This window comes from Hylobates moloch, unplaced genomic scaffold (genome assembly GCF_009828535.3).
Source record: "Hylobates moloch isolate HMO894 unplaced genomic scaffold, HMol_V3 SCAFFOLD_11, whole genome shotgun sequence".
Classification (NCBI taxonomy): Eukaryota; Metazoa; Chordata; class Mammalia; order Primates; family Hylobatidae; genus Hylobates; species Hylobates moloch.
The window spans coordinates 50,021,928-50,033,856 of record NW_026652286.1 but is presented as its reverse complement, the minus strand read 5'-3'; the positions used below and the strand labels follow the sequence as shown (position 1 = coordinate 50,033,856).

Sequence of the window (11,929 nt, the reverse complement as noted above, 5' to 3'; positions counted from 1 at the left end):
GCACTGATTTTGGCTAAATGGAACCATGTTAGCCTGATACAATAGGGGAAAATATGTGAGATTGTGGGGAGACATTGGAAATATTGCCCTTTTCCTCCTAGGCCCTTAAACTGTATATTTATTATCTAGTTGCAGCTCCATGAAAGAGGACTGAAATTACACCAAACAATTTATAATCAGGTACCTTATATAATTGCTGTCTGGAAGGGGTGGAGGTATCATGAAGCTGGGAGGGTGGCACACAGGTTCTCAGAATTTGAAAACATAAGGACCTTGCTGGTTAATAGTGGCAGTGTTGATTGGGATGGATGTGAAGTCATATTCAAAACATGCTTTTCAGGAAGAGAATGGAGGTTATGTAATTAAATAGCACTAGTACATGTGAAAAGGACTTTAAGGAGGATTTACAAAGTTCAGTATGAGTGTGAGAGTACCTGAAGAAAAGTGTAGCATTTAGAATAAAGAACGTGTTAGTCTTTCTGATCACTGTTTTGTTGGGCCATACGTGAAGTCATTTCTGGGCACCACACTTCACAGACTAGAGTCTGTCTGGAGAAGGGTGACCAAGACCATAGGATCATATTTTAAAAAGTCACATAAATGTAGTAGTAGTGGTAAAGAAAGGCATAATGAAGTTGTGGAAAAGCTGATTGACGGCCTAACCAAAAGGCCTTACAAGGCTGTCTTTCTCTTGGAGGATAATTGACTCAATCTGGTAAAAGGCAATCTAAATCCATGTTCAGAGATTAGATTTTGTTAGCCTGCCAAGAGTGGTTTTATCTCTCATGGGAAGAAGATAATTAGCCAAGTCCCTATCACAGATGTGTAAACCAAGTTTATTCCTCTATTGAATGAAGTAGAATGGGTCTAGAATGCTTGTGGTGGTGTGACCATCGCCTTCTTTTTCTATAAGAAAACTATGTGGGAAGCCAAATAATTTAAAGGAAACTTTGATAGTAAGGACTCAGAGGAAGGAAAGTTAGTTGGCTGATTCAGATGTTTGGTGGCATAAGACTCTGTTAGTAATCTAGGCAAGCAGTAATGAGAGCCTCAAGGGAGTGAGGATGGACTGATAGTATAGAATTTAAGATATAAGGTAGAATTTGCTTCCTTAATGAGTTCAGGTTTGGGTGTGTTGAGTATAAAAGTTTGATGGGACATCCATGAAGAGAATTCCAGCCATAAGTAGTTACAAAGGTCTGGAGATCAGGAGAAATCAGAGCTAAGGGTAGGTATTCTGAGCCATCAGTATTTAGGGAGTATGGGGCTACCCAGAAAGAGTGAGTGGATTGAAACAGAGGCCAGTGATTTCAGACCAAAGTAAACAGAAGTGTGTGCTTTGATTTTTACAGGTGGAGGAAAAACCCATAATTGGTGTTTTAGCCTGTGAGAATAGTACTGTGGGCTCCCAGCATGCTTTGCTGGGTTTGATCTGTTCCAGATGTTTTTATGCCGTCAGTCTGTGATTCTCCTTTCAGACATGGGGTAGGAGGGTGCATAGTCAGAATACAGGCAGAGCAGCTGACAGAGGTCAAGATTCGTTTTTAAGCAAAGATTCAAGAAGTTAAAACCACACACAAGTATTTTACTGGGCATCCTTATCCAACCACCCTATCTTCACTTTGAAAATAGTTTAAACATTGCCTGAGAGGACACAGAACTAATAGACTTTTGGAATTCTTCTTTGCAGGCCTGTAAATTACTCTCTGATGACTATGAACAAGTACGCAGTGCTGCAGTCCAGCTTATCTGGGTTGTCAGTCAGCTCTATCCTGAAAGGTCAGTGTGGGTGTAAGCTGGCTTTTGTTGATTGTGAGGCCGTTTTCCTCCCCTCTCACCATGCAGAAAGCCCACTTCTAGAAAAGAAATGTTGGTTAGATTTTTGGAAGGCAATGGGGAGTAAGGGAAAAGCACAGGCCCTGAAAATCATATTGCCTGGTACTCATTTCCCATCTCTGATAGGAACTTTCTGTACACCTTCGGAAAGATACTTCACTTCTTTGGTCCTAACCTTCTCATCCATAAGTGAAGAAATTGGAATATCTTTCTTAAATGGTTTTCAGTACTTTACAAAAAAATCTTTAAAATTGTTTGAGACCCGTTTTAGTTTGGTTTGTGCCAAATGCCAGATAAAGATAATGGGTGAGTTTGAGAATAATGATCTCTTACATAGTTTTCCTGGTTAAAAATATTTTCACAGCAATTAAATTAACTTCACAGTGATTCTTTGAGGACGTAGGCAATATTATTTATTATACTTTATAAGATAGAATATTTTATTTATAAATATTTATTTTTTATTTATAAACATTTATAGAATATTTTATTTTTCCTTGTATAGGAAAAAGAGGTGTTTTTTCCTCTTCATTAAACTGCCAAAATTTGAAAACCAGAATGAATTAATAAACCTGTAGGAGTAAGCTCCATTTGTAGTGTTTTAGGACTTAGACACATACAAAGAAAAGGGCTAACTGGAAATTGTCTCTTCTTTTAGGACTGGATTGATGAGTAAGTTTTATATTGATTTATTCTGAGATTTAGTGTATTTATAGAAGTTCAGTCTGGACACGGTGGTGCCTGTAATCCCAGCACTTTGGGAGGCTGAGGCGGGTGGATCATCTGAGGTCAGGAGTTCAAGACCAGCCTGGCCAACATGGTGAAACCTCATCTCTACTAAAAATAAAAAAATTAGCCGAGCATGGTGGCACACGCCTGTAATCCCAGCTACTAGGGAGGCTGAGGCAGGAGAATCGCTTGAATCCGGGAAGTGGAGATCGCAGTGAGCCAAGATCGTACCACTGCACTCCAGCCTGGGTCACAGAGCAAGACACTCTCTCTCAAAAAAAAAAAGAAGTTCAGTTGCAGAACATAATAAACTTAAGGATATGAAATATGCGGTGGAAGCTAGTTTTTGATAATTTCATAAATCTTTGAACCTTTGGTGGGTTACATACTTTTTTTTTTTTAAGGCAGGGTCTTGCTCTGTGGCCCAGGCTGCAGAGCAGTGATGTGATCTCGGCTTACTGCAACCTCCAACTCCTGGGTTGAAGCAACTGTCATGCCTGAGCCTCCCAAGTAGCTGGAATTACAGGTGCACACCACCACACCCAGCTCATTTTTTGTATTTTTAGTAGAGATGAGGTTTTGCCATGTTGGGTAGGCTGGTCTCGAACTCCTGGCTTCAGGTAATCTGCCCGCCTCAGTATCTCAGTGTGCTGGGATTACACGCCTGGCTGAACCTTGGTGGGTTACACGCTTTTATTCAATACATTGAAAATTTGCACCTGGTTGCAGTGGCTCAACCCTGTAATCCCAGCACTTTGGGAGGCTGAGGTGGGCGGATTGCTTGATCTCAGGAGTTTGAGATCAGCCTGGGCAACTTGGTAAACCGTCTCTACCAAAAATATAAAAAATTAGTTGGGTGTGGTGGCATGCTCTTATAGTCCCAGCTACTCAAGAGAGTGAACTGGGAGGATCACCTGAGCCCAGGAAGTTGACACTGCGATGAGCAGTGATCACGCCGCTGCACTCCAGCCTGGGTGACGGACGTGAGACCCTGTCTAAAAAAAAAAAAAAAAGGCAGAATTTGCAATGCAACTGACAGAGTTGGTTTGTACTGCAAGAGTCCAAGAGTGATATGTTTATTCCGAACTGTATTTAATCATTCTAGGATTTGAACTATTCAATTATCATTTTTTGTGTGTGTCAGTCTTCATTGACTGTTCTCAGTTTATTGAGCCTGCAGCCTTACTTACTTATGTATTTATTTGTTTATTATTATTTTTATTTTTTTTTTTGAGATGGAGTCTCGCTCTGTTGCCCAGGCTGGACTGTAGTGGCACTATCTTGGATCACTGCAACCTCCACCTTCCAGGTTCAAGCGATTCTCCTGCCTCAGCCTCCTGAGTAGCTGGGATTGCAGGCATGTGTCACCATGCCCGGCTAATTTTTGTATTTTTAGTAGAGAGGAGGTTTTGCCATGTTGGCCAGGCTGGTCTTGAACTCCTGACCTCAAGTTATCCACCTGCCTCAGCCTCCCAAAGTGCTGGGATTACAGGCGTGAGCCATTGTGCCCAGACTGTATTTATTTTTTGAGACAGGGTCTTGCTCTGTCATCCAGGCTGGAGGGCTGTGGTGTGATCTCAGCTCACTGCAACCTTCACCTCCAGAGCTAAAGTTATCTTCCCACTTCAGCCTCCCAAGTAGCTGGGACTATTGGCACGTGTCACCATGCCTAGCTACTTTTTGTATTTTTTTTTGTAGAGATGAGGTTTTGCCATGTTGCTCAGGCTGGTCTTGAACTCTTGGGCTCAAGCAATCTACCTGCCTGGGCCTCCCAAAGTGCTGGGATTATAGATGTGAGCCACTGTGCCTGGCCTGAGCCTGCAGACTTAGGTTCATGTTTTGTTCTAAGTGATTTCATTTCTTTTAATTTAGCATTGTCCCAATTCCTTCTTCTAATGAAGAAATACGCTTAGTTGATGATGCGTTTGGAAAAATTTGTCACATGGTCAGTGATGGCTCTTGGGTGGTTCGTGTTCAGGCAGCAAAACTGTTGGTAAGTTATACTTTTTATGTATGTATGTATGCATGTATATATTTATTTATTTTCTTTTCTGTGGAAATGAGGCTTTTGTGGCCCAGGTTGGTCTCAAACTCTTGGCCTCAAGCAGTCCTCCTGCCTCAGCCTCCCAAAAGACTGGGATTATAGACTGGGTACAGTGACTCACATCTGTAATTCCAGCACTTTGGGAGGCTAAGGCGGGCAGATCATGATTGAGACCATCCTGGCTAACATGGTGAAACCCTATCTCTACTAAAAATACAAAAATTAGCTGGGCATGGTGGCGCATGCCTGTAATCCCAGCTACTAGGGAGGCTGAGGCAGGAGAATCACTTGAACCCGGGAGGCGGAGGTTGCAGTGAGCCGAGATCACGCCACTGCACTCCAGCCTGGCAACAAGGGGGAGACTCTTGTCTAAAAAAAAAAAAAAAAAAAAAGGCTAGGATTATAGATGTGAGCCACTACACCCAGCCAATAATCCTTTTTTTAAATGAACACATTGCTTGTTAAGTTTTTACAAACATTTTGAGAAACTACAGATGGGGCAGTGTGACCTGAATTTAAAACCCCAGAATTTCGTTTTCTTTTTCTTTTCTTGAGGCAGGGTCTTACTCTGTTGCTCAGGCAGGAGTGCAATGGTGCAGTCACGGCTCACTGCAGCCTTGACCTGCCAGGCTCAAGTGATCCTTCCACCTCAGCCTCCTGAGTAGCTGGGACTACAGGCATGTGCCACCCTGCCTAGCTAATTTGTATTTTTTGTAGAGATGGGTCTTGCTTTGTGCCCAGGCTGGTCTTGAATTCCTAGGCTCAAGTGATCCTTCTGCCTTGGCCTCCCAAATTGTTGGGATTATAGATTTAAGCCACTATTCCCAGCCCCAGAATTTCTTAATATAGGAAGAAATAGTTCACTCTCCTGTAGAGAAATAGCCTTTTAGAACTAGAAAGAATCTTAAAACATAATTCTATTAACCCTACTAGGAACTAAGATAGCCAGAGCCTAGAGAAAAAGGAAAACAATAAAAAAAAAGTTTTTCCCATTTATTAAGCACTTGTTATGTCCTAGTTCAGGAGGCTCAAACCCCCCGGGCTGTGGACCAGTCCTGGTCCATGGCTTGTTAGGAACGAGGCCACACAGCAGGAGGTGAGTTGTAGGTGAGCAAGCATTACTGCGTGAGCTCTGCCTGCTGTCAGATCAGCAGCTGCATTAGATTATCACAGGAGTGTGAACCCTATTGTGAACTGAGCATGTGTGGGATCTAGGTTTCATGCTTCTTGTGAGAATCTAATTCCTGATGATCTGAGGTGGAACAGTTTCATCCCAAAACCACCCTGCTCCACCACCCTCCCTGGTTTCTTCCATGAAACTGAACCCTGGTGCCAAAAAGGTGGGGGACCGCTATCTTTTTTTTTTTTTTTTTTGAGACGGGGACCACTATCTTAGATAATTTGAAGGAGGCCCCTTACATATATTTTCTCATTTTCTCTTTACAGTAATCCTGCAAGATAGATGCCATTATCCAGCTGGGGCATGGTGGCTCATGCCCATAATCCTAGCACATTAGGAGGCTGAGGTGGGTGGGTCACTTGAGCCCAGGAGTTCAAGACCAGCCTGGGCAACACAGCAAGACCCCATCTCTATTTTTCAAAAAAAAAAAAAAATTTTTTTGTTTTAAATGCTGTTATTTTCTAGATGAGAAAACTGAGGCTCTGAGGAGTTAAGTAAATTATCCAGCTTATACAGACAGAAAATTGTAGAGTGAGATCAGATCCTGATCTTGCGACTTTTAGCCTGGTACTTTTCTGTTTTCTTTTTGAGGACTCAGCACATTTATTAAAAATTTTTAACTTTTATGGCTCACGCCTGTAATCCCAGCACTTTGGGAGGCCAAGGTGGGCGGATCACGAGGTCAAGAGATCGAGACCATCCTGGCCAACATGGTGAAACCTTGTCTCTACTAAAAATACAAAAATTAGCCGGGCGTGGTGGCGCGTGCCTCTAGTCCTAGCTACTTGGTAAGCTGAGACAGGAGAATCGCTTGAACCCGGGAGGCAGAGGTTACAGTGAGCCGAGATCATGCCACTGCATTCCAGCCTGGTGACAGAGTGAGACTCCATCTAAAAAAAAAAAAATTAACTTTTGGGCTGGGGCACAGAGGCTCACACCTATAATCCCAGCACTTTGGGAGGCCGAAGTGGGCAAATCACTTGAGGTCAGGAGTTCAAGACCAGCCTGGCCAACATTGTGAAACCCCATCTCTACTAAAAATACAAAAACTAGCCTGGTGTGATGACACATACCTGTAGTCCCAGCTATTCTGGAGGCTGAGGTCGGAGGATTGCTTGAACCTGGGAGGCAGGGGTTGCAGTGAGCCGAGATTGTGCCATTGCACTCTAGCCTGTGCAACAGAGCGAGACCCTGTCTCAAAAAAAAAAAAAAATTGTTTAACTTTTAAGGGATAAAATTGTCTTGTAATAGAGTGTTGGCCTAATAGCCTTATTTTATATTTGTGTTACCTTGTATATGTCACTTGATATTAGTCTCAGTTTCCTCATCTGTTAAGTGGGGTTCTAATATCTCTCATATTTACCTGACAGTGTTGTCATGATGCTTAAATGAGATACAGTCTATGAAAATGTTTATAAACTAAAAAGTACTATACTATGTATTGGGGGTGGGGGCATAGTATATAAACATATGTGTGTGTAAGTATCTATAAAAATTTGTATACATGTCACAGCAGGAAAATCTGTGATTCTTTTTGGACACTTCCCCTTTGAGTGCCCCCAGCCCTGCCACTCTTGGTGAAATTGTTGGCTGAATTCTTTGTATCTGACTGTACTGGACACTGATCCAGTAATAGCTTTAGTCCTGTGACCAGTATTTATGGGAGTATTGGCTGAAACCTGTGTAAAGCATTTTCATGAGATATAGTAATGGATGATTGGAGTATTTCCAATCTTGTGCATAGTAGAGTTAAACAAGCCAGCTGTTACTGATTTTATTTCTGAATTCATATTTTAAAACTTTCTTTTGGTTTATGAATGTTTTAAAATTCAGAACAATCTAATCATTCATCAAATCCTTTCATTCAGCATTTACAGAGGATCTACAATGAAATCTAGGTGGGAGTGGGGAGGATAAAGATGTTTTAGAGGAATAAATTAATGATATATCTTTATCTGAATAGGCGTTTTTTTTATTTTTTATTTTATTATTATACTTTAGGTTTTAGGGTACATGTGCACAATGTGCAGGTTTGTTACATATGTATCCATGTGCCATGTTGTTTTGCTGCACCCATTAACTCGTCATTTAGCATTAGGTATATCTCCTAATGCTGTCCCTCCCCCCTCCCCCAACCCCACAACAGTCCCCGGAGTGTGATGTTCCCCTTCCTGTGTCCATGAGTTCTCATTGTTCAATTCCCACCTATGAGTGAGAACATGCGGTGTTTGGTTTTTTGTCCTTGCGATAGTTTACTGAGAATGATGTTTTCCAGTTTCATCCATGTCCCTACAAAGGACATGAACTCATCATTTTTTATGGCTGCATAGTATTCCATGGTGTATATATGCCACATTTTCTTAATCCAGTCTATCGTTGTTGGACATTTGGGTTGGTTCCAAGTCTTTGCTATTGTGAATAGTGCCGCAATAAACATACGTGTGCATGTGTCTTTATAGCAGCATGATTTATAGTCCTTTGGGTATATACCCAGTAATGGGATGGCTGGGTCAAATGGTATTTCTAGTTCGAGATCCCTGAGGAATCGCCACACTGACTTCCACAATGGTTGAACGAGTTTACAGTCCCACCAACAGTGAAAAAGTGTTCCTATTTCTCCACATCCTTTCCAGCACCTGTTGTTTCCTGACTTTTTAATGATGGCCATTCTAACTGGTGTGAGATGGTATCTCACTGTGGTTTTGATTTGCATTTCTCTGATGGCCAGTGATGATGAGCACTTCTTCATGTGTTTTTTGGCTGCATAAATGTCATCTTTTGAGAAGTGTCTGTTCATGTCCTTTGCCCATTTTTTGATGGGGTTGTTTGTTTGTAATAGGCAGTTTTAAAAAGTAATCCTTAAAGCAAGAATCATTCAAAATTTTCAGTTTTGTACTCTATAGGATCTGAAATTTATTTGCATAAAGTTGTATGTATAACATGGTACATTGAAAGGATTTCTACTTGAATGACTCTAACTTGAGTCACATGCCTTGTGTTATAATTTCATGTTAAATCCTAGCAGCTTCAAATTATATAAGTAATTATGTTTGTATTCAGAAATAATAATCATTCTTATCTTGCTGATAATAATAATAACTACTACTATGTATCGAGTTCCTGGCCTACTAAATGAGGCATTTTTAGTGATACATACACACATAAATACACACATATTGACATATAAATATTAACCCACTTCTTTATATATAAGCACACATGCCTAACTCATTTGCATACTTTTGCAAGTAACTTTTAGTCTTTTTAAACTCTCTGAGGTAAATGTATTAGTTATAAATAACAAAATGAAAATTTAGGAATGTAGTATAATTTGTTTAAGACCACACAGATAGTAAATTGCAGATGAGGACTTCAAACTTCATAATCTAAAGCCTATGTATAATCCTTTCCTGGTGAGTATCCAGTTACACATTGGGATTGGCCAGTTAAGGTCCTGCTGGTTTATTAGTATCTCTGTGCAAGCTAAGAGGTAAAGCTGCCCTATTCCAGCTCTCCAGTAGATAAACCTGTGATCAAGTGATTTGTGTATAATCTTTCATTAAAAATTAATTAATTTTAAAAAATTGACACATTGGTTGAACTAGTTTACAGTCCCATCAATAGTGTAAAAGTGTTCCTATTTCTCCACATCCTCTCCAGCACCTGTTGTTTCCTGACTGTTTAATGATGGCCATTCTAACTGGTGTGAGATGCTATCTCATTGTGGTTTTGATTTGCGTTTCTCTGATGGCCAGTGATGATGAGCATTTTTTCATGTGTCTTTTGGCTGCATAAATGTCTTCTTTTGAGAAGTGTCTGTTCATATCCTTCGCCCACTTTTTGATGGGGCTGTTTGTTTTTTCTTGTAGATTTGTTTGAGTTCATTGTAGATTCTGGATATTAGCCCTTTATCAGATGAGTAGATTGCAAAAATTTTCTCCCATTCTGTAGGTTGCCTGTTCACTCTGATGGTAGTTTCTTTTGCTGTGCAGAAGCTCTTTAGTTTAATTAGATCCCATTTGTCAATTTTGGCTGTTGTTGCCATTGTTTTTGGTGTTTTAGATATGACGTCCTTGCCCATGCCTATGTCCTGAATGGTATTGCCTAGGTTTTCTTCTAGGTTTTTTATGGTTTTAGGTCTAACATTTAAGTCTTTAATCCATCTTGAATTAATTTTTGTATAAGATGTAAGGAAGGGATCCAGTTTCAGCTTTCTACATATGGCTAGCCAGTTTTCCCAGCACCGTTTATTAAATAGGGAATCCTTTCCCCATTGCTTGTTTTTGTCAGGTTTGTCAAAGATCAAATAGTTGTAGATATGCAGCATTATTTCTGAGGGCTCTGTTCTGTTCCATTGGTCTGTATCTCTGTTTTGGTACCTGTGGCGATTCCTCAGGGATCTTGAACTAGAAATACACTTGACCCAGCAATCCCATTACTGGGTATATACCCAAAGGATTATAAATCACGCTGCTATAAAGACACAAGCACACGTATGTTTATTGCGGCACTATTCACAATAGCAAAGACTTGGAACCAAGCCAAATGTCCAACAATGATAGGCTGGATTAAGAAAATGTGGCACATATACACCATGGAATACTATGCAGCCATACGAAATGATGAGTTCATGTCCTTTGTAGGGACATGGATGAAACTGGAAACCATCATTCTCAGCAAACTATCGCAAGGACAAAAATCCAAACACCGCATGTTCTCACTCATAGGTGGGAATTGAACAATGAGAACACATGGACACAGGAAGGGGAACATCACACACCAGGGCCTGTTGTGGGGTGGGGGGTTGGGGGAGGGATAGCATTAGGAGATATACCTAATGTTAAATGACGAGTTGATGGGTGCAGCACACCAACATGGCATATGTATACATATGTAGCTAACCTGCACGTTGTGCACATGTAACCTAAAACTTAAAGTATAATAAAACAAACAAACAAAAAAAATTGACACATTGTAATTGTATATATGGGGCACAAGTTGATGTTTTGATACACATCTGTGTTGAATATTAATCCAATCAGTATAGTTAGTATAGTTATCACCTCATACATTTATCATTTCTTTGTCATGAACTTTCAACAGCCTCTCTTACAGCTATAATATTGTATATTTTGTAATATACAATATTTTACTGTTAATCACAGTCACCTTTATGTGCAGTTGAACACCAGAATTTATTTCTCCTAATTGTGACTTTGTATCCGTTGTCCGTCTCTTCCCATTCTCTCCTACTCCCTCCCCTCCCCAGTGTCTGGTAACCACTGTTATACTCTCTGCCTCTATGATATCAATTTTTTTTTTAATACTTTAAGTGCTGGGATACATGTGCAGAATGTGCAGATTTGTTACATAGGTATACATGTGCCATGGTAGTTTGCTGAACCCATCAACCCGTCATCTACATTAGGTATTTCTCCTAATGCTATCCCTCCCCCAGCCCCCCACCCTCCAACAGTCCCTGGTGTGTGATGTTTCCCTCCTTGTGTCCATGTGTTCACATTGTTCAACTCTCACTTATGAGTGAGAACATGCGGTATTTGGTTTTCTGTTCTTGTGTTAGTTTGCTGAGAATGATGGTTTCCAGCTTCATCCATGTCCCTGCAAAGAACATGAACTCATCCTTTTTTATGGCTGCATGGTATTCCATGATATATATGTGCCACATTTTCTTTATCCAGTCTATCATTGATGGGCCTTTCAGTTGGTTCCAAGTCTTTGCTATTGTGAACAGTTCTGCAATAAACATACGTGTGCATGTGTTTTTATAGTAGAATGATTTATAATCCTTTGGGTATATACCCAGTAGTGGAATTGCTGGGTCAAATGGTATTTCTGGTTCTAGATCCTTGAGGAATCACCACACTGTCTTCCACAATGGCTGAACTAATTTACACTCCCACCAACAGTGTAAAAGTGTTCCTATTTCTCCACATCCTCTCCAGCATCTGTTGCTTTCTGACTTTTTAGTGATCGCCATTCTAACTGGTGTGAGATGGTATCTCATTGTGGTTTTGATTTGCATTTCTCTAATGACCAGTGATGATGAGCTTTTTTTCATATATTTGTTGGTCACATAAATGTCTTCTTTTGAGAAGTGTCTGTTCATATCCTTCACCCAC

General features: G+C 40.5%; 1 protein-coding gene across 3 annotated transcripts in view; it reads left to right on the top strand.

Moving 5' to 3' along the window:
- Positions 1–11,929, top strand: part of INTS4 (integrator complex subunit 4) — a 133,036-nt gene that overhangs the window by 43,920 nt on the left and 77,187 nt on the right. For all 3 annotated transcript variants that reach the window (XM_058446646.1, XM_032167003.2, XM_058446644.1), the window contains exons 6-8: positions 130–180; positions 1,691–1,779; positions 4,438–4,558. In XM_058446646.1, coding sequence (XP_058302629.1) covers positions 130–180; positions 1,691–1,779; positions 4,438–4,558 — 261 coding nt within the window. The remainder of the gene's footprint in view (positions 1–129; positions 181–1,690; positions 1,780–4,437; positions 4,559–11,929) is intronic.